The following is a 24021-nucleotide window of genomic DNA, read 5'->3' on the forward strand; positions in this document are numbered from 1 at the left end:
ATTGCTATAAATTTTGCGCAAACCAATCGATAAACGCTTATTGCGATTTTTTTTTTTTTTTTTTTTAACAAAAATAGGTAGAAGAATACGTATCGGCCTAAACTGAGGGAATTTTTTTTTTTTTTATATATTTTTGGGGGATATTTATTATAGAAAAAAGTAAAAAATATTGCATTTTTTTTTAAATTGACGCTGTATTTTTGTTTATAGCGCAAAAAATAAAAACCGCAGAGGTGATCAAATACCACCAAAAGAAAGCTCTATTTGTAGGAAGAAAAGGACGCCAATTTTGTTTGGCAGCCACGTCGCACGACCGCGCAATTGTCAGTTAAAGCAACGCAGTGCCGAATCGCAAAAACTGGCCAGGTCCTTTAAGCTGCCTAAAGGTTCGGGTCTTAAGTGGTTAAGTTCAGCTAGGAAATGGGACGTGTCCGCAAGAGGTCTCCCACCTAGTTCACTTGTTCTACCCTCTCTGACTTTCTTTTTAGATACAGAGTTGCTAAACCTATGTATTTAAATTGGGATATGGAATGCAAGTGTAGAATAAGCTTTAACCAAAAGCCATCCTTTTTTTTCTTTTTTCTTTTTTTCTTGCTTTCTGTTATTTTCCTTGAATAACCAAGACCACAAGGAAATGTGATCTTATGCTAGCCTGTTATAATGTGGAAGCCTGCACCATAACCACAGATGCTGTGTGGCCCAGCCATCAGCTTCCTAGCAACCAGTGACGCTGTGTAACCCGGTCAATGGCATTCTAGCAACCAAAGGACAGAGGGGGTGGATCGGGAACATACATGCCCTCTTCCCCTGCATACCTAGTTGCAGTCCTTGCCTTGGTCAAGTGCATGGAGCTAGGGACAAGTGCCTTCAGTTGAGGCTCACTAGTAAATTCTCTTGCTAGTTGGCTGGCCGAACAGAGGTTGAAGGATGGGTTGTGAACACTGATGACCATGCTAATGCAGCTTGCAGGCCACGCAGAAAGACCGGACAATTTTCTACAAATGCTTTGTCCGATAGGGAACAGGAGCAAGAAAAGTAAGATTTAGACTAACTTCTCTAATAGGCTCAGTGGATATTCTATGCTGTAGAACAGGGGTGTCAAACTAAATTCCATTGTGGGCCGCAACAGCATTATGGTTGCCCTCACGGTTGTATCTGTAAGAGCCGCCCCACCATCAGAAGTCAGGAGTCCCCCAGCAGGACCTGGAAAGCAGAAAGTGCAAGGTCTGGAGGAGGACTGGACTCTGCTGAATGTTGCTATCAAGGGTGGCGGAAATGGAGTGCTGCGGCTGCACAGAGAGGCGCAAGACCTGTAGGAGGAGTTCTGTACTCCCTATCTGCTGCCAACTGCTGAGATGCGGAAGGAGGTGGGATGCAGAGATGAGTCTCTCCACAGCTGCATGGAGAAGTTCAGGATCTGGTGGAGGAGTTCTGTCCTTTCTCTTATCGACTGCTGAGACAAGGGGGTTGCTGCAGCGGCAGGAGAGGTGTGAGGGCTACCTGAAATGGTCTGTAGGGCCAGATGTGACCTGCATTGCCTTCTGTTTGACATGTGCTGTAGAAACAGTTAGACCCGGTTCACACTGGGGTGACACGACAGGCGGCTCAGCCGCCTGACGTGTCGCGTCCCATTCAATGCAATGGAACCATTCTAATAGGAGCGACGCAAGTCGCTCCGACTTAGAAAAAGTTTCCTGTACGACTTCGGGGGTGGCTCGGGGTGACCTGCATTGACTTCTATACAGAAGTCGTTTTGCAAATCGCCTCTGAAGTTGTCCTCAGGACGACTTGCAGAGTCGCCCCCGAAGTCGTGCCTCTGCTGTGTGAACCGACTCTTAGAAAACCAGTGATTGGCTACTTCTGCTGAAAAGCTTTTATAGTCTAACGTCCATATAATGAATGGTTGGTGCTTACCAGTAGGTGCTCTGAGAGTCTGGGCTTCACTGGTACAGGGGATGGATTGTAACATCGCCCTTTCACAACACCCAAAACCTTCCCATGTAAGGAAAACCTGTGACAATGCCTGCTAGCCTCTTAGGCCCCATGCACACGAGACGCTATTACAAACGCCTCTAATCTCAGCTTTTCAAAGGCAAAAACCGGCATTTAAAACGCCCGTTTTTGCCGTGAATTGCGCGGCGATTTGCGGCGTTTTACCGCGATTTGCGGCTGTCAGCGTTTATCCCCAAAACACTGTAGACCCTCCCCAAGCTCAGAATCAAACTATTTGTGCTGTGTTTTGCGGCGTTTTGCCGCGATTTGCATCTAAAACGCAAAAGCTGAAAGCTTCTGAACCCAAAATTTTGGGTTTGGAAAAACGGTCCTAAACCCAACTGCTTTGAAACGCCAAAAAACGTGATAGTGTGCATGGACACATAGGATAACATTAAATGTGTTCAGGGGTAGTTGAAAAAAATGCCCAAATGCCTCTGAACTCGAGTTTAGCAGCGTCTCGTGTGCATGGGGCCTTATGTGTGTGTTTTTTGGTTTGTTGATGCAGCTAGTACACGTCAACATAATTTTCTGATGCATCATAAGAGCCCATTAAAACTACTTTCTGTATCGCACTGCTCACCACCATTATTCCCCCGTATCTCTCTTCTTCCCAATTGAACAGATTTATTTATTTTTACACTACAATTTGAGAAGTAAGTGCAGAGCACTCTGACTTTCTTTAGTTGCAAGTCATGGCCGTATTATATTGGGAACATCTCATCTTCCTACAACTATTGTAATTGACCCTGAGTCTGAAGAAATAGACATGTAACTCTCTTCCTCATAGCTACAGTCTGATCTATTCTAAGTATTGAAGTGGATCTATTGTCATGAGTGTGCTGTGTGTTTATCTTCATGTAGACCTTAGTGATATTGTTACTGGAAAGTATTGGTGTTTGTGTACACACCGTTTATTCTAAAGCAGGGTTTGACAAATTTGCTTGGAATCTAGGAGCCAGCTATAAAAGTTAGGAGCCAGAAACGCACCCGGTCCTGCCGAGCACAGAAGCGAACGCATACATGAGTAGCGCCGGCATATGAAAGCGGTGTTCAAACCACACATGCGAGGTATCACAGCGATTGTAATTCTAGCCCTAGACCTCTTCTGTAACTCAAAACATGCAACTTGTAGAATTTTTAAAGGCTATAAGTTTGTCGCCATTCCACGAGCAGACGCATTTTTGAAGTGTGACTTGTTGAGTATCAATTTACTCTTTACTGTTGTCTTATTTACTTCAAAAAAGTGTATTTTTTCCCCAAAAAGTGTGCTTGCAAGAACGCTGCATAAATACGGTGTGACAAAGTATTGCAACGACCGCTATAATTTTCTCTAGAGTGTTAGAATAAAAAAATATATATAATGTTTGGAGGTTCTAATTAGAGGGAAGGCGATGGCAGTGAAATCACAGGGGAAGCTCCATTAGTCTTGTCATGCCAACAGCCACCACAAGATGGCGCCAAAGCACAGAAGCAAGCATAGGCCTGCAGAAGGCCACAAAGCCACGGCCTCAATTGCCGGCCGGCGCAATGGTGCGGCGGGGGAGGTGGGGGCACACAGACACAGATGCTCCCCCGCCACGTTGGCCAGTAATTGAGGCCGTGGCTTTGTGGCCTATGCTTCTTTCAAACAGGCGCCAGGTCGCCAATTCTAGTCGCAATTGCGACCTGGCACCCGGATTTTGTCAAGCCCTGTTCTAAACTGTAACTAATGTGGGCCTTAAACTATTACCCAGATTGAGTGTTTGTTTGTCATTTAGAAATTAAGCTTTTTATGGTAAAAGGGGGAAATGGGGATTATAGCGGTGCCTTGCATAAATATCAAATATGCTAGAAAAGTATTTTATTACATAAATGAAATAAAAATACAGTACAAATAGAAGTTCATAAAATCAATTGAAGAGAAGCAAATACTGGCCAAAGTCTTGAAGGCCTAGTGGAGTTATAGGTCAGATAGTCCCTACATGTTTCACCAAAACATTGGCTTCTTCAGGAGAAATGATCGTGACCAAAGCAGTAGCTCTAGAAAGAATAAAAAAAATATACAACATATTAACCGGCATTAACAACCATATTAATGTGTAGTGCTAATATTCACATGATATATTTTTGATGGACTGAGAAAGCGACAAGGCATATTGCCTCCCACCCAGGGGCACCCCGAAACCCCCAACAAAGAATCCCACCACTTACCCCAATGCTTCCAAATGACCGGTTAGGCACTGAGGTCGCTCATAGGCCGTGGCTAACCGCTACCACAATGTGGCTGCAGGGGGCAGAGAAGGGCCTGGTTCAGTCTATGGAAATGTGTTGTGGTGTGTGTGTTTTTTTTTTGTTTTTTTTTTTTGGATCCAAATGAATTATAGACACTTGGATGGTACATGTACATGTTTATATTGAAACAATAATCGCCTCTATCATCTGGTTACAAACTTCTGGTTTCTCCCAAAATGTGTTTATTTTTGAGCAGAGTAGGGAAAGAGTTAGAATCTGGACAACTTTTTTTTTCTTTGCTGCTTGTGCTCCTCGTTGGACATTTCCCCTTTTACTCCCTGATTCATTGACCGTTGTTGGACAAAACAGGAAGAGATTAAAAATCTATCCTCCTCTTATCTACTTGATGTGTTTCAGAGAGACATGGAATTGAGGGAAGATCCCACCCAATTGGGATGCTAGCCATGATAAAAACCCATTTTCTACATGAGGTATGTTTATTAGAACCACGTCAGCATTTTATTGCTGTATATGTCCGTGTGATAGAGACTTCCCGTCAAGCCTATTCCAGGAAACCATATCAGACAGAATAGGAATCTCATTTATAGTGAGAGCCGGTTCACACTGGGGCGACTTGGGATCCGACTTGAAGTCGACTCAAGTCGTCCCAAGTCGCGCTGTCGAGAAAAACAATGCAAGTGAATGGGAGCGGTGTTAATACACACGACTCGAGTCGCTCCGATTTCAAAAGAAGTTCCTGTACTACTTCAATCCGACTTGTAGGCGATTTGTACCCATTGATTTCAATGGAAGTCTGATCCAAGTCTGATCCAAGTCTGATCCAAGTCTGATCCAAGTCTGATCCAAGTCTGATCCAAGTCTGATCCAAGTCTGATCCAAGTCTGATCCAAGTCTGATCCAAGTCTGATCCAAGTCTGATCCAAGTCTGATCCAAGTCTGATCCAAGTCTGATCCAAGTCTGATCCAAGTCTGATCCAAGTCTGATCCAAGTCTGATCCAAGTCTGATCCAAGTCTTAACTGAAGCGACTTTCCAGGAAGATAACATACATTTCTCAGGCAAACCTCTCCCTCCCCCTCCCTCCACTAGAGCTGATTGTTGTTTGATTGGCCACTGGAAAGTCTCCTGTCCTGGAGACGACTTCAAGTCGTGTTGTAAATCGCCCCAGATCGCCCTGTGGTTCATGTTCAAGTCGTGTCGAAATCGCCTCTGAAAGTCGCGCTGGAAGTCGTGTTGCCCTAGTGTGAACCGACTCTGAGTGTTTTTTGTTTTGTTTTGTTGTGTTGTGTTTTTTTTTTTTTTTTTTTTTCTGTTATAATCCTGATAGAAAAATCTCCTTGATGGTTGCACAAAAGGACTTTAAAACCTGACAAAGATTTCATGCAAAAAAATAAATAAAAAAAATGCATCCCCTTAGTAGGCCCCTATAATTTCCCCAAAGCAGCTGGTTCTTGAGCCCATGCTGCCCAAAAATTTGGGGGCCCAATGGTGCTGGGGAGATATCTGGGGTGTAGAGGGGTCATAGTGTTTGCTGTACAGAATGATTGTTCATATAGTTAATGCGGAGCTCCACCCAAAAGGTGTAAGGCACCAACTTGTCTGCCTCCTTCCTATTTGATGTCTATTTACCTGCGTTGCCTCCATTGTAGGGGCCCCAGAGCATTACTTTGTCCAGGGGCCCATGATGCTATTAAGACGGCCCTTGGTGGGCCCCCCTGATTCCTTTCCCCTAGCACCCAACGATTGGGACACTATTCCCCCATCCTACTGCTCACAGGTGTTGTGTTTTATTTTTGTCCCACTGACCATGCCTGAGGCATTGTTTACTCCCACTGTAGCTCAACCTTTTTTCTACTCCAGCAGGACGCAGTCCTTGAGCCCCTAATGTCTGAAGAATGGAAAACCTGTCCTTTTTGTTTAAATAGTTTGGAGTCCCCTAATTTATTGGGATAGACTTTTTTCAGGCTGTCAAGTATGAGGGTAATGCCTCGTACACCGGGTACAAACGATCCGAAAATCGCACAAAAAATACCGCTTCCGACGCGATCGTACGATAATCGCGTCGTTGGTACAGAGCTTTCGAGAGCCGATCGTAACAGTTGATCCGATTTTTTTTATTTTTATTTTTTTGTCGGACATGCACAACACTTTTTCTCGTACGATGCCAGATCATACAATTTTCGTTTAATAAGTACAGTTGTCGTCCGAAAAAAAACAATACAAATGCATTATAACACATGACATCACTTCAGATTTTTTTTTCCCGTCGTGCGAGAATTTTCGTGACTTTAGTAACCTATCCAATATCTCCTTTCGACTAGTCCGCGAAAAAAGTCAGACGATCTGTCATCCGATTTTCGGATCGTGTAGTAAGGGGCATTAAGCTTCACTTCCATCTCTTTCAGTTCTATAACCAGCAAGCTTCCCAAAGACTGGCGGTTCAGCAGGTGAAGTATCTTTGTGTGCACCGAGCCCTCACTTTCCATTTGAGAAGGTTCATTGGGGTTATTAACTATTTGCCGACCAGCCGCCGTCATTCTACGGCGGCAGGTCGGCTCTCCTGGGCGAGAGCCCGTAGCTATACATAGGCCCTCTTTGCGGCCACTAGGGGCGCGTGCGCGCCACCGGAGGCGCGCGCGCGCCCCCCGCTCGTCCGTGACTCCCGTGCGGGTGCCCGGCGGGGGCGATCGCCGCCGGGAACTCGCGATTACTCGTTGCAGAGCGGGGACCGGGAGCTGTGTGTGTAAACACACAGCTCCCGGTCCTGTCAGTGGGGGAAATGCTGATCCTCTGTTCATACAATGTATGAACCGAGGATCAGTGTTTCCCCTAGTGAGTCCACCCCCCCCACAGTAAGAACTGACCCAGGGACATACTTAACCCCTTCCCCGCCCCCTAGTTTTAACCCCTTCACTGCCAGTGGCATTTTTATAGTAATCCAATGCATTTTTATAGCACTGATCGCTATAAAAATGCCAATGGTCCCAAAAATGTGTCAAAAGTGTCTGCAATAACGTCGCAGTATCGAAAAAAAAAATCGCTGATCGCCGCCATTACTAGTAAAAAAAATATATTAATAAAAATGCCATAAAAATACCCCCTATTTTGTAAAGGCTATAACTTTTGCGCAAACCAATCAATAAACGCTTATTGCGATTTTTTTTTTTTTTTACGAAAAATATGTAGAAGAATACGTATCATCCTAAACTGAGAAAAAAATGTTTTTTTTATATATTTTTGGGGGATATTTATTATAGCAAAAAGTAAAAAATATTAATTTTTTTCAAAATTGTCGCTCTATTTTTGTTTATAGCGCAAAAAATAAAAACCGCAGAGGTGATCAAATACCACCAAAAGAAAGCTCTATTTGTGGGAAAAAAAGGAACGCCAATTTTGTTTGGGAGCCACGTCGCACGACCGCGCAATTGTCAGTTAAAGCGACGCAGTCCTGAATCGCAAAAAGTGCTCTGGTCTTTGGGCAGCAATATGGTCCGGGGGTTAAGTGGTTAATATATTGGCATAGAGTGAAATTTTGTAATCACAGTTATAACATAACTTCCCATACAACTCAATAGGAATAAATATGTTCGGGTGAGAGCATGGATTAATGTCATTACATCTTATTTTCTAACTGTACTGGCGCTATCCTCCTGATTTTAGATATGCAGGGGATTTTTAAGAAGGTCATATAAATGTAGATTTCTGGTATTATACAAAGTGGGTTTAAGAAAAAATACATTTAATGATTTTGAATGAATAAATAAATAACTGAAGGGTTTCTTAGAATTTGCCGTGTTCTGCTTTATAAAGTACATTGAACGTCTCCTTGTATTTTCCTAGATTATATGTGTGAATCTGGCCCAAAGTGACTAGGTTAGAATATTTCAGATACATACAGAGCAGATACGCCGTCGTATCTGTTGTTCTATCTATGCGACTGATTCATAGAATCAGTTACGCATAGATAGCCAGAAGATCCGACAGGTGTAATTGTTTTACACTGTCGGATCTTAGGATGCAATACCGCGGTCGCCACTGGGGGGAGTTTGCGTCGTAATACAGCGTCGGGTATGCAAATTAGGAGTTACGGCGATCCACGAAGATTTTTCCCATCGTCGCGAGTGTTAGATTTCCGTCGCAAAGATAGGGCACCTTTAACATTGTGTAAAAGTACTCCACCATGTTAAAGTATGCCCGTCTTTCCCGCGTCGCTTTTGAATTTTTTTTCTTTTTCCCGGCGCAAGTCTTTTTTTCACGTCGCGATTCACAAAACGTAGGCGCGTCGTAATTTCGCGCAAAGCACGTCGGGAAATTTGCGACGGGAGCATGCACAGTACGTCCGGCACGGGAGCGCGCCTAATTTAAATGGTACCCGCCCCATTTGAATTGGGCCGCCTTGTGCCGAACCTGTTTACGATACACCGCCGCAAATTTCCAGGTAAGTGCTTTGTGGATCGGGCACTAAATCGGAAAATTTGCGGCGGTGTAACGTAAACGGGTTACGTTACGCTGCGCCGCCGGACTGTGAATCTGGCCCTTAGTTTTCTTGTAAGGAGTAGTTTCTGTAAGGTCATTTTCTGCATTAGAGCACTACCCAAAGCTGCAGAACTATCTTCAGATCTATGAGCATTAAACTGTGCCTCACTGGTTCAGAATATTGCTGGTTTTATAAGGCTATGTACTATCAAAAAGGTGTAGAATAAAACAATTATGGACTTTAAACAAAAAAAAAAAGAGTACGGTATATGTTTGAAAATGCTTTCATTAAATTGAATATGTATGCACCTCCTAGAGTCCCTTTATGTCTCCGGTTATTCTTATTGCATAGATTTTGGGAGGTGTTGTCATAATTTATATACACAGAGATGCAATATTTGTTAATACATAGCTTTATAAAATCATATATAAAAACAAAATGGTACATGTTTTAATCATTCATGAACCTTAAATGAACCTCCTAAAAAAATATTTTTTTTCAAATCAGCTTTTCTTATTTAAGATTAAGCCTCCCTTTGTAAACTGTTTTGTTAAACATACACTTTAATAACCTGACACGTGTTTGCACAAATTATACAATTTTATTTCTTCTTGCAGCTTTTAAGTGAAAAAATCAGTGGAGCGGAAGGAACAAAACTTGACAATGATTTCCAAGAAATGGAACGGGTAAGACAAAAGGAAATAAATTTTTTCGGACCTAGTACTTATTAAATTATCGATTAATCGTTGGTAATCAATTCATTTCTTAATCGATTAGTTCATTTCATAATCGACAAATCGGCCAGTAACATAATGGGGTTAAAACTAAAATGAACTCTTTTATCGTACAAAAAGAGCAAATTGCTACTGTAAATATTACTTTCACTGTAAAAATATTAACCCCTTACAGTAGCGATTTATCTGCTATATTTTTTTTTTTACCCAATTATGTTACTAAACATCTTAGGCCTGGTTCACACCTCTGTTTTTTGGTGCTTTTTGCAGAAACAATCTACAGTTTATTTAACATGGTTTTCTATTGGACACATTCACATCTATGCTTTTTTTCAGCTGCTGCGTATATGGAAAGGGTCAAGGACCCTTTTTCAATGCAAAACGGTGCTTTTTTGCTTCAATCTACTTCAATGGAGAAGCTGCAGAAAAGCATGTACCGTATTTTCCGGCGTATAAGACGACTGGGCGTATAAGACGACCCCCTAATTTTCCAGGAAAATTTTTGATTTTGGGATATACTCACTGTATAAGACTACCCCCTTCTTACTAGTCTTTCTGGAAGGTGAGGGGGAGCCAGAACCGCTGACAGAAACAGGCTTTTTCAAATCTCACTGTGCCATTACATTACATTCCACACTGTGCCATTACATTACATGCCCAGACTGTGCCATCACTTGCCCCTCACTGTACCATTACTTGCCCCTCACTTGCCTCTCACTGTGTCATCACTTGCCCCTCTCTGTGCCATCACTTGCCCATGTTTAGGAGAAGGAATGCCCCCCCTGACAAGGGTACTTTGTAGAATAACCTAGTTAGTTACATTGGTGGATAGTGGGATAACCATACTACATTGGTGGTAAGTGCTGGGAAGGTGCTTTACATGAGCGATCTGTATGATAATCAAGTTACATTGGTGGTAAGAAGAAGTAATACCCCATCACTTGCCCCCACTGTGCCTGACCGCAAAAACTCACTTTTTTTTTCCAGCGGTGACAAGTCTCCATGCTGCGAGCGCGAGCATCAATGATTTGAAAGCCGCGCCTTCTCTTCAGAGTGTTCTGTGATAGGAGGAACACAAATTTTCCCAGCAGCGCCTCTGTTCTGTTTTCCGCCTATCACGGACGTCTTCTCATCTCGTCCGAGGATGAGAAGACATCTGTGATAGGAGGAACACAGAACAGAGGCGCTGAAGTGAAGGCGCGGCTTCAGAACACTCTGAAGAGAAGGCGCGGCTTTGAAATCATTCGCGCTCGCGCCACGGGAGACTGTCACCGCTGGGAAAAAAAAGTGAGTACGGAGACCGTACCCAGCGTATAAGACGACCCCCGACTTTGGATGCATGTTTTTGCATCCAGAAATTCGTCTTATACGCCGGAAAATACGGTAATGCGATTTTGCAGCAATTTGTGTTTTTTAATCTGCCCAACAACAAATTGGCCAAAAAAATATATAAAGCGCAAATTGCAGCAAAATCACATGCGCAAAGAGCAAACTGCATAGGTGTGTATTGAGCCTTATGCTGGTCACACAGATCAATTTTCAGACAAGTATATTCATACGAAAAATCTTTGTACATTCGCTGAATGAATGTTTGAAATTTTCACTTGCTTTTAACATTCTGTTTTTAAAATGAATGTAATTTCTGAACAAAAATCACAAAACTTCTTGGTCAAATTTTTTTTCAATTATTTCTAAATGTTTCCGTCACTGTGGTTGAAAACTAATGTTGGTTTGACCCCACTAACGATTAGAAAATCAAACAAACGTTCCTAAAATGGCTTTTTTTTTTTTTTAAAGGAAGACTTTGCTCCCTAACCATATAGTTGGTTATTTATATTTACCACTGCATAGAGATATTTAAGAATAAATTGCCTTTTTTTTTTTTTTTCTTACTTATTAACTAAATTATACACCACACTTTTTTTTTAAGGTTATTAATCGAAAACAATAATCGGCTAACTAATCGATTATGAAAATAATCATTAGTTGCAGCCCTAGTAAGTACATAAAGGTACATATATATAAGTCGTTGGACATTGCAAACTATGTTGGCATAGTTTTTGACAGTCTCACAAGGATAGGTGAGCACCAGCTGCTAGAATGTTTATGGCTTTGGTTTGAACATGTGAGGTGACTTCTTTAATTCTAGGTGGATTAAGGAGATCCCACGTGTACAGGTCCTGGGCCGGCCATAGATGGCTAAAATCTCGGCCGGTTCAGCAGAAACTGGTCAAGATGTGAACCGTGTGTGGGCAGGCTGAATGTAGCAAGGTGATCGATCAACTTGGGTACAACCAGGCTGCCGTATTCATTTGTGATGATCGCTAGTGGCTTCTTTAGCCATTTGCAATAATCACTGTCTTCTCCCTGCCTTCTCGCTGGGAGCAGACAATTAGGAGGAATTCTCCTGTCGGCACTGTCTGTGTTGATGGGGGAACTGTGCAAAGTTGAAATTCGCACCATCTATGGCCTGCCTTTAGAGATGTTACCTAGCATGCATGTCTAGTGGATGCATACATTGAGAGAAAAATATATATTTTGGTTGGCCACACGTCTAAAAAAAAACAAAAAAAAAAAAAAACGTCTTTATCCAAAACTTCTTCATAAAAATACATCTCCACAAGACCTAACATGTGAAATACGGTGTCTGCAGCTAACGTGTTTAATGCTAAATCCGCATTTAATCATAGCTTAATCATAGTGTTCTGTCTTGTGGAGATGTTTTTTTTTTCTTGGTACCTCCAGCCAACAGGCTTTTCTTAGGCCTCGTACACACGACCGAGTTTCTCGGCAAAAACCAGCAAGAAACTTGCTGGGACATATTTGTTTGCCGAGGAAACCGGTCCTGTGTACATTTTCGTCGAGGAAACTGTCGAGAAACTCGACAAGCCAAAAAGAAAGTTCTCTATTTCCTCGACAGCCTAACAAGGAACTCGACGAGGAAAACGATGTGTTTCGCCCGTCGAGTTCCTCGGTCGTGTGTACGAGGCTTTATACAAAGGTTTTAAAGTTTACTTTAACTGACAATTGTGCAGACATGTGATGCTGTACCCAAATGTATGTCCTTTATTTTTATTTATTTTCTTCCACATATAGAGCTTTTCTTCTGGTGGTATTTGATCACATCTGCGTTTATTTTTTGTGCTATAAACAAAAAAATAGACAATTTTGAAAAAAATAAAATAAAATGTCTTTCTGCTATAAAACATACCCAATAAAAAAAAAGCAAAAAACATTTTTTTCAAATGTATTTTTATGAATTTAGGCCAATATATATTCTGCTACATGTTTTTTGGTAAAAAAAAAAAAAAAAAATCCCAATAAGTGTATATTGATTGGTTTGCACAAAATGTTTAGCATCTACAAACTATGGGATATAGTTATGGATTTATTTTTTTAGTCTAGTAATGGCAGTGATCAGCAACTTGAGGAACTAAGTGACAGTTCTCACACTTTTTTTTGGGAAGCAGTGACACTAATACGGGATCAGTGCTAGAAAAAGTTGCATGGTCACTGTACTGACACTGGCAGATAATGTTAACATCAGGGCCGATCAAAGGGTTTAACGGGTTGTAAAGGTTTGTTTATTTTCTAAATATGTTCCTTTAAGCTAGTGCATTGTTGGTTCACTTACCTTTTCCTTCAATTTCCCTTCTTATGCTGCGTACACACGATGGGTTAGTCTGATGAAAATGCTCTGATGGACCGTTTTTCATCAGACCAAACCGATCGTGTGTGGGCCCCATCGGTTATTTATCCGTAGGTTAAAAAAATAGGAACTTGTTTTAAAATTATCTGATGGATAAAAAACCTATAGAAAAAAACGATCGTCTGTGGGTGGTACGTCCATCGGTTAAAAATCCACGCATGCTCAGAATCAAGTCGACGCATTCTTGGAAGCATTGAACTTCATTTATTTCAGCACGTCGTTGTGTTTTACGTCACCGCATTCTGACACGATCGATTTTTTAACTGATGGTGTGTAGGCACGACTGATCATCAGTCGGCTTCATCGGATAACTGATGGAAAAATCCATTAGAACGTTTTCATCAGACTAACCTATCGTGTGTACAGGGCATAAATCTTTTTTTTTTTTTTCTTTTCTTTGTCTGAATTTCTCACTTCCTGTTCCTCCTCAGTAAGCTGTTCTGGCTGACTAACCCCCAGACAGAGGGGCTCGGATGATGGGGGCAAGCTTACTGAGGAGAAACAGGAAGTGAGAAATTCAGACAAAGGGAAAAAAAAACATTTAGAAGGGAAATCGAAGGAAAAGGTAAGTGAACCAACAATGCACTAGCTTAAAGGAACCCATTTATAAAATAAAAAACAAACCTTTACAATCCGTTTAACTGGTGTGCCTAACCTGTGCTTAGTTACTGTGTGGGAGGTGCTTGCACTATGGAAAGGCAGACATCTGTGTTCCTGATTTGCAAACACAGGATCAATACCTTCCCTACTGGCAGAAGGCAGTCTGCATTGTTTACATAGGGAGACCGCTGTTCTACTTGTCTCGAATGATCACTGGGTCATGGGGAACATAGAGTCTGCCAGATTTGCTGATTGGCTCCCACTGTGTCCAATCATAGTGGGAGGGGGATGCCAGCGGCGCGCATGCATGTCCAGACCCAGTAGTGCATGATCAAGTATTGGGTACATGATCATGCGCAAAAGAGCCGCCTTGCCGCTATATATATATATATATTACACACACACACATATATATATATATATATATATATATATATATATATATATATATATATATATATATATATATATATATATATACATACACACACACACACAGTGCCTTGCGAAAGTATTCGGCCCCCTTGAACTTTGCGACCTTTTGCCACATTTCAGGTTTCAAACATAAAGATATAAAACTGTAATTTTTTTTGAAGAATCGACAACAAGTGGGACACAATCATGAAGTGGAACGAAATTTATTGGATATTTCAAACTTTTTTAACAAATAAAAAACTGAAAAATTGGGCGTGCAAAATTATTCAGCCCCCTTAAGTTAATACTTTGTAGCGCCACCTTTTGCTGCGATTACAGCTGTAAGTCGCTTGGGGTATGTCTCTATCAGTTTTGCACATCGAGAGACTAACATTTTTGCCCATTCCTCCTTGCAAAACAGCTCGAGCTTAGCGAGGTTGGATGGAGAGCGTTTGTGAACAGCAGTTTTCAGTTCTTTCCACAAATTCTCGATTTGGATTCAGGTCTGGACTTTGACTTGGCCATTCTAACACCTGGATATGTTTATTTGTGAACCATTCCATTGTAGATTTTGCTTTATGTTTTGGATCATTGTCTTGTTGGAAGACAAATCTCCGTCCTAGTCTCAGGTCTTTTGCAGACTCCATTAGGTTTTCTTCCAGAATGGGCCTGCATTTGGCTCCATCCATCTTCCCATCGATTTTAACCATCTTCCCTGTCCCTGCTGAAGAAAAGAAGGTCCAAACCATGATGCTGCCATCACCATGTTTCACAGTGGGGATGGTGTGTTCAGGGTGATGAGCTGTGTTGCTTTTACACCAAACATAACGTTTTACTTTGTTGCCAAAAAGTTCGATTTTGGTTTCATCTGACCAGAGCACCTTCTTCCACATGTTTGGTGCGTCTCCCAGGTGGCTTGTGGCAAAACTTTAAACAACACTTTTTATGGATATCTTTAGGAAATGGCTTTCTTCTCGCCACTCTTCCATAAAGGCCACATTTGTGCAGTATACAGGGACTGATTGTTGTCCTATGGACAGAGTCTCCCACCTCAGCTGTAGATCTCTGCAGGTCATCCAGAGTGATCATGGGCCTCTTGGCTGCATCTCTGATCAGTCTTCTCCTTGTATGAGCTGAAAGTTTAGAGGGACGGCCAGGTCTTCGTAGATTTGCAGTGGTCTGATACTCCTTCCATTTCAATATTATCGCTTGCACAGTGCTCCTTGGGATGTTTAAAGCTTTGGAAATCTTTTTGTATCCAAATCCGACTTTAAACTTCTCCACAACAGCCACCCTGCCTGGTGTGTTCCTTGTTCTTCATGATGCTCTCTGCGCTTTAAATGGACCTCTGAGACTATCACAGTGCAGGTGCATTTATACGGAGACTTGATTACACACAGGTGGATTCTATTTATCATCATTAGTCATTTAGGTCAACATTGGATCATTCAGAGATCCTCACTGAACTTCTGGAGAGAGTTTGCTGCACTGAAAGTAAAGGGGCTGAATAATTTTGCACGCCCAATTTTTCAGTTTTTTATTTGTTAAAAAAGTTTGAAATATCCAATAAATTTCATTCCACTTCATGATTGTGTCCCACTTGTTGTTGATACTTCAAAAAAAATTACAGTTTTCTATCTTTGTTTGAAGCCTGAAATGTGGCAAAAGGTCGCAAAGTTCAAGGGGGCCGAATACTTTAGCAAGGCACTGTATGTATGTATGCATGTATGTATACTGTGTATATATATATATATATATATATATATGCATTATACGGTTGGCAAGCCCTTAATAAAAGCAAAATTAAAGTAGTAAGGCCTCATATTGGTACAAAACTAATCGGGTGAAACCTATAGCCAGTGCATTCCTTCTTTTTGCAGATGGTGATAGTTATTCTTTGGTAATGGATATTCTTTCCTTTTAAAGCTAGAATAGATTAAGGGGTACTTCGAGAATGTTGGTTTTAGATAAAATTTACACTTTTTAGGGGGATGACAAGAGGTAAGTAAGATTATCAATATGGGAAGCGGTAAGTGTATAGTAGCTATGAGAGTAGTGAAAGATTTATTTAAAAAATTGTGGATCTAGGACAGGAGAGATTCATGGAAGAGGTGGGAGGGACAGGGAAGAAGGGAAGTTGTTAGGGTGTAAGTAGGGGACCTGACTGGAGAGTTCTCAACATAGACACCCAGGATAGGCAAATGCAATGAATCTGTTGGGCTAGTTTAGGTATTTAGGGTGGCTGTAAGCATTGCATTAACAATTGTGCTAGCGATTCCTTCCAGAAGTTCCTCTAAGGCCTCGTACACACGACCGAGGAACTCGTCGGGCGTTTCAATGTGTTTCACATTGTTTTCCTCGTCGAGTTCCTTGTTAGGCTTGTTGAGGGACTCGACAAGCTTGCTTTGCGTACACATGGTCAAGACAAAATCTCCTCGTTCTCAAACACGGTGACGTACAACAAATACAATGGCAGGGGAAGTTCGATAACACTTGCACAACTCTTGGGGCTGATTTTGCTAATCTCATGTGTTTGCGTGTTAAGTAAAAGTTTGGTAAGAGGCGATTTGCACTTTTCAGTCTGTTACAGCTTGAAAAATGTGTTATCTCCATTACAAATGCTACTTTTACTCCCGTTACTGTGCGGGTTTCTTAGCATACACACGCTCGAGTTTCTCGTTGAAAACCAGCCCGAAGAGGAACTTGACGAGCAAATTGAGACTCCCGTCGAGGAAAAAGAGAACTTGCTCTCTTTTTTGCTCGTCGAGTTGCTTGACGAAAAATGTACACACGACCGGTTTCCTCTGCAAAAAAGCTCTCCCACCAAGTTTCTTGATGAATTCTGCCGAGGAAACCAGCCGTGTGTACGAGGCCTTAGCCTAATGCTGTCTGTTTCCAAGATCTAGCATTTGTTTGCCTGGTATCTTTTTAATGTTTTGTCATGTTTGTTCAGGTTCCATTCATATCTGAACAATTTGGATCGCAAGCAGAATTGCCACAATTCTGCCTGCGATTCCAGAATTGCAGCAAAACACGGAGCGCGTTTCCGATGTCACGATTTTTTAATGGCACCCCAAATGTGGTGTGATTTTTTGCTGTGATGGTCAAGTGAAAAAACACTTTACAATCTCAATATAAAAATCGCAAATGCTCTTGGCTCTGTGCCAAGTTTTGGTACATGAGCTTCTTTGGAGTGGGGGGAGGCCCATTCAGATAAATTATGCCACTCCAAAAACGCTCCACTAAAAAACAGAAAAGGTGCTGCAGCAGCTGTCGCTGCGTTCAGGTGTAAATGGATCCTAAAGGTTGAGGAGCCCAGGGACTCTCAAAGTTATGTTGCAGAAAGGAAAATTTTAGGTTGTAAACCTGGGTTATGCATCCCCTGAAACAATACGGTAAAGCAGGGGTCTCCAAACTGCGGCCCGAGGGCCAGATGTGGCCCTTTTGCTTGTTTTTATCAGGGCTTTTTTCCTCCCACTGATATGAGGCACTATTCTTCCCACTGACTCCAACAAGGGGGCACTTGTTTTTTCTACTAATACCAATGATAAGATACAATTACTCCTAGGGGCACTACTCCTTATCCTACTGATCGCAAACTATGAGCCCATATTCATTCTCACCAATGCTGGGCCCGGGGCATTTTGTACCCCCGCTGGCCACAATCTGGCCCTCCTAAAGGCTGAAGAACAATAAACTGGCCCTTTGTTCCCCCGCTGGCCACAATTTGGCCCTCCTAAAGGCTGAAGAACAATAAACTGGCCCTTTGTTTGAAAAGTTTGGAGACCCATGCGGTAAAGCATTGACTGACAATTTTGCAACACTTACAGGGGTTAAATACCAAATAAACATCACTGTGTAAGATCTTTTCTAGCACCAGGATATTAGCTGAGCCTTTGGCTATTTCACATTTTTCCATTATTCTTAAAAGCCTTTTCTGTAATTGTAAATCTGGAAGTATACTTTAATTTTCTCTGTATGCGGCCAGATATTGACACTACTTACGATCTTAGAATATGAAAATTACTGTTGTGCTGAAATAATAAAAGGTTGTGTGTTTTTGTTCTAGAAAATTGACATCACCAATAAAGCGGTTGCTGAGCTTCTTTCAAAAACCACAGACTATCTCCAACCCAATCCAGGTAATGACTGGTTTCATGCAACAAGATTCTGAAAGGTTTGTGCTCAAAGAGCCAAATATGAAAAAACTTCTGTGAAATCCCATTCTAGCAAAAATACCAATGTGCCCATTGAGAAAGGTTTCCACTACGCTGGATCTGGAAATTTATTGTTGAAGTGCAAAAGGTGTGAGGGCAGCTGAAGATACTGGGAGCATCCAGAACGCCAAGGTGGGAAGGATCACGTTTAGGATGCACTCACACTGGCAATTTTAGCTCCGGCTGGCCGGAGACCCGAAGAAAGCCCGGATCGGCTTTGATCAGGTCTTTTGATGTAAGAACCCGGAAGCCACGTCGCAATGTCCCTTTCGGTTTACTCGGCTGCCAATGACGTTGATTTAAAAAACATTTTAGTATTCCAAAATGCATATTTTGAATACTTTTAAGTGCAGAGGAGGCGTTTGGAGTCTTTTAGACCCCAGATCCCTCCCTTATGAGTACCTGTCACTGCCTATTACTGTCATAAGGGATGTTTACATTCCTTGTGACAGCAATACAAGTGATCATATTTCTTTTTTTTTTTTTTTTAAAGGGACAGTGTTAAAAATTAAAATACATTTAAAGCACCACCGTCCCTGCGTACTAAAGAAAACGCATACGTAAGTCGCGCCCACGAATGCAATCGTTGTTCAAATCACACATGTGAGATATCGCCGTGATCATCAGAGCAATAATTCTAGCAAAAAGACGTCCTCTGTAACGCTAAACAGGTAACTGTTAAAAATGTTTACAGCGTCGCCAATGGAGATTTTTTAAGTACTGTAGTTTGTCACCATTCCACGAGCGTGCGCAATCTTAAACCGTAACGTGTTTTCCAAATATATTGTGTTTGAAAGACCACCGCGCAAACACCATGTGACATAAAATATTGCAATGACTGCCATTTTATTCTCCAGAGTCTTTGCTAAAAAATATATAGATTTATGTGGGTGGGTGTATATATGAGTGTATGTGTAATATCTCTCTATATATATATATATATATATATATATATATATATATATATATAAAATCACACTCTCTCCTATCCATATATAAAATATATTTGGAAGTAATTTTCTAGCACAAAATACTGATTTTAACTTGTAAACAACAAGTGTCAAAAATAGGCTTGGTCCAGAAGTGGTTAAACAATACACTGCAGCCGGATCACTGTACCATGTGATCAGGTGCAGGAAAACGCACGGCATTTGTTCCCTGCGTTTGGGATGTCATTAACTTCACATTGACCCCTGCTGCAGATCGCAACTGTAGTGCGTTTTTAACGGGGTGTGGGAAACGCGCATAGAACGTGGGTTTCCCTTCTGATGTGAGTTGGCCCTAAAGTTCATTGGACATCAGAGCAGTTGATTAAATGTTACTTACATCTTTTGTCTTCTGTAATATGTTACCTCATTGTCTTGCACTGAAGATTGTAAAACAGAAGGACAAAGAAAGATACAAATATATTTATACAGTGTAATCACCTCATCTGTATGCATTGATCACTGTCTAATGAACTTGTCCTTTACCTAAATTACTGTCAATAACCTTAGTACAACATCAAAGGGCATCTTCTAACCACGATGGAAAGATTGTGCAACCTAAAGCAAAGTTGTTCATGAGGAGCAAGGTTTACAATGTTGCAGAGCTGACTTGTTTTACTTTTTAACTGTTTGCCAACCGCATAACTAAGATGTATGGTGGCAAATCAGCTCTTCTGAGCTAGATCATGTACCTAGTACATGATCCGCCACTCCCGGGTAGGGGGAGCGCGCAGCTCTTCTGTTCTAATTTGTCGCAGAAGCTGATTAGCAGGTGCCTGCTATTGCATGCCAATGGATGTCGGCCGGCTGCCGCCGATTTTTGTCGAAACACAAAGAACAAAGCTCTGCCTTTGTAAACAAAGCAGAGTACTATTCTGACAGGGAAGAAGTTGATGGATTTTAGTTCCCTGAAAAGCAGGGAATAAAATCCTTCACTTCCCTTTTAGTAAAAGTCCCTTTTGAACAGTACACAGAATATCTGCCGCAATATCGCAGTCCCATTATAAGTCACTGATCTCCGCCATTACTAGTATAAAAAGAAAAAAATAATTCCAGTATATATTACATAGTTTGTTGGCACATACCAATCAATATATGCTTATTTACCAAATATATGTAGCAGAATAAATATTGGTGAAAATTTATGAAGACCTTTTTTAGATTTTTTTTTTTACTGGCTATGTTTTATAGCAGAAAGTAAAACCTTTTCTTTCGCTATAAACAAAAAAAAATGCAATGGTGATCAAATATAAAACAAGGGGGGAACTAATGCGCAAACCAGCCTAACCCGGGAAAAAAATATAGTGGTACAAATAAATTAAAAGTTACAATCAAGCAGCAGCCACAACTAATAGTGCTCACGCACTGACAGCATATGATAGACAGGGGGATGTAGTGGCGCTTGCAAATACTAAAAACCGACAATAATTTAAAACAATAAAATATTCTAAACAATGATTCCTAAAGTATGAGAGTGAGTCCGTCCTCTACTGGGGTAAAAATGTGTTCCACTCGAGGTCTATGCCCAAAGAATACCATCCAACATCAATAATTAGATGTGGAAGGAACTGCAAGTGAATAAATAATGAAATCCAATGGATAAAAGTGCCTAACTGGCCGCACAATGTACATGGGATAATAATCCTTTTTTTAAAAATATGTGTCATAAATCCTTAAAGTGCTTGATAAAAAACAAGTGCAAAGTGCTAATAAATAAAACAATAATGGCAGTGAATGAAAGCTCCAGCTCTCCTGGAAAGTGGTTAATTACTAATTAGCAAACACATGCAGGAAAAAGGAACAACTGAAAAGAAGTCCAAAAATGCAAGTGTCCTAAAAACCTAAACGGTTCAATCATAAAACTTGTTTTTCTGTGCGATGAAAAAAATATAATAATATAATAATAAATAAAAAAAATAAAAAATCATAATTAATAGTCCAAAAACAGATAGTACAATATCACTGCAGAATTGGTGATAGTGAATAAAACTATATCCAGTGCACAATCAAGTGATAATGATAATATTAAAAATAAAGTCCAAAGTGAAAAGTGCATCTGTGCTCCATTCAACAATTCAGATGATCAGTGGTTAATTCAGTGAAGACTTGTTACATTGTGCACATTCAGTGAAGACTTGTTGCATTGTGCTCATATGTCTGTGAATCAAACCAGCCCGATTTTCCTCAGTGTGGGGATTATTTTTACCAGCCTCTTACCTTCCTGAGGCTTTTACCAAGCCTGTAACAGGAGCTGCTCTGCAGTCACATAGATAAAATCCAGGATCCAAAGACGGCTCACACTCCTCCCCATTCAGGCTCTCAAAAAGAAACACAGGAATGCCTCCATAGCATAAAACCACAGGATATCAGTTTAATAAAGAAAAACGAATACACTCACAAACATTGCTGTGTTAAACAGCGTGTGTACAATCGAGTGTCACCGCTCTGCGGCCGCAAAGCAGGTGACTTCACCAGCAAGCCCTCTGTGTCCTCCTCACGCGTATCGCGACAGCCCTACGTCGCTTAATCATAGGATCCTATGATTAAGCGACGTAGGGCTGTCGCGATACGCGTGAGGAGGACACAGAGGGCTTGCTGGTGAAGTCACCTGCTTTGCGGCCGCAGAGCGGTGACACTCGATTGTACACACGCTGTTTAACACAGCAATGTTTGTGAGTGTATTCATTTTTCTTTATTAAACTGATATCCTGTGGTTTTATGCTATGGAGGCATTCCTGTGTTTCTTTTTGAGAGCCTGAATGGGGAGGAGTGTGAGCCGTCTTTGGATCCTGGATTTTATCTATGTGACTGCAGAGCAGCTCCTGTTACAGGCTTGGTAAAAGCCTCAGGAAGGTAAGAGGCTGGTAAAAATAATCCCCACACTGAGGAAAATCGGGCTGGTTTGATTCACAGACATATGAGCACAATGCAACAAGTCTTCACTGAATGAGCACAATGTAACAAGTCTTCACTGAATTAACCACTGATCATCTGAATTGTTGAATGGAGCACAGATGCACTTTGCACTTTGGACTTTATTTTTAATATTATCATTATCACTTGATTGTGCACTGGATATAGTTTAATTCACTATCTGTTTTTGGACTATTATTTATGATTTTTTTTTTTTTTTTTTTTATTTATTATATTATTATATTTTTTTCATCGCACAGAAAAACAGTTTTATGATTGAACCGTTTAGGTTTTTAGGACACTTGCATTTTTGGACTTCTTTTCAGTTGTTGCTTTTTCCTGCATGTGTTTGCTAATTAGTAATTAACCACTTTCCAGGAGAGCTGGAGCTTTCATTCACTGCTATTATTGTTTTATTTATTAGCACTTTGCACTTTAAGGATTTATGACACATATTTTTAAAAAAAGGATTATTATCCCATGTACATTGTGCGGCCAGTTAGGCACTTTTATCCATTGGATTTCATTATTTATTCACTCGCAGTTCCTTCCACATCTAATTATTGATGTTGGATGGTATTCTTTGGGCATAGACCTCGAGTGGAACACATTTTTACCCCAGTAGAGGACGGACTCACTCTCATACTTTAGGAATCATTGTTTAGAATATTTTATTGTTTTAAATTATTGTCGGTTTTTAGTATTTGCAAGCGCCACTACATCCCCCTGTCTATCCAATGGTGATCAAATACCACCAAAAGACAGCTTTATTTTTTTGGAAAAAAATTACACAAACGTTATTTGGGTACAGCGTTGCATGACCACGAAATTGTCAGTTAAAATAACAGTGTCTTACCATAAAAACTGGGCTGGTTATGAAAGGGGGGTAAATGTTCCTGTTGCCATGTTAAAAGTAAAAAATATTCCCAAAGACCCAAGTTTTTTCCTCCTGCATCATGACGACATTTCTCTTAAAACGTATATAAAAAATTTGGTCCTTATTCATTTAGTAATGATCCTTCATTCCAGCTTTACAACCAAAATATCTAACAATTTATGAAAGGACTTTCAACGAATACAATCCATATCCTGACAGACTCTCCCCCTCCTATTCGGGGAGCCCTTAATGAACACCAACTCAATTCCATTCACCACTCATGATACCATTTATTTATTTATTTATTTATTTATATATATATATATATATATATATATATATATATATATATATATATATATATATATATATATATATATATATATATATATATAATTCATATATATATATTCATATTTATTTGGATTATGGTTTAACTTCTGTCCCACCCCTCCTCCTCCCCCCCCCCCCCCCCCCATTCCACACACCCCTTTTTTTTTCTCTTTTCTTCCCCCTCTGTACAGTATTATTTCAACATCCATTGTGTTATCTTGTGATATGTTATGATGTAACTGTTTATCATAACACTGTTTTAACTCATTGCCAATACTCTGAACATTTTTATTTTAGTCATAGGCAAAAGTTCTGTGTGCAGCAGCTCCCCTCAGCCCCCTAATGCTTACCTGAGTCCCATCTCTATCCAGCGATGTTGCAAGAGTGTCTCAGCTGCCCAGGACTCCCCTCCTCATTGGCTGAGACAGCAGTCTCGTGCCATTGGCTTCCGCTGCTGTCAATAAGTCAGTCAGCCAATGAGGAGAGGAAGGGGGCGGGCCAGGCCACGGGTCGGTGTCTGAATGGAGTGAGCTGT

The 24021-nt window shown here is 40.9% G+C and overlaps 1 protein-coding gene across 1 annotated transcript in view; it reads left to right on the forward strand.

Moving 5' to 3' along the window:
- SH3GL3 (SH3 domain containing GRB2 like 3, endophilin A3) overlaps positions 1-24021 on the forward strand; it is a 181842-nt gene that overhangs the window by 111686 nt on the left and 46135 nt on the right. The window contains exons 2-3 of the mRNA XM_040342568.1: positions 9321-9389; positions 18230-18302. Coding sequence (XP_040198502.1) covers positions 9321-9389; positions 18230-18302 — 142 coding nt within the window. The remainder of the gene's footprint in view (positions 1-9320; positions 9390-18229; positions 18303-24021) is intronic.

This window comes from Rana temporaria, chromosome 3 (assembly GCF_905171775.1).
Source record: "Rana temporaria chromosome 3, aRanTem1.1, whole genome shotgun sequence".
Taxonomy (NCBI): Eukaryota; Metazoa; Chordata; class Amphibia; order Anura; family Ranidae; genus Rana; species Rana temporaria.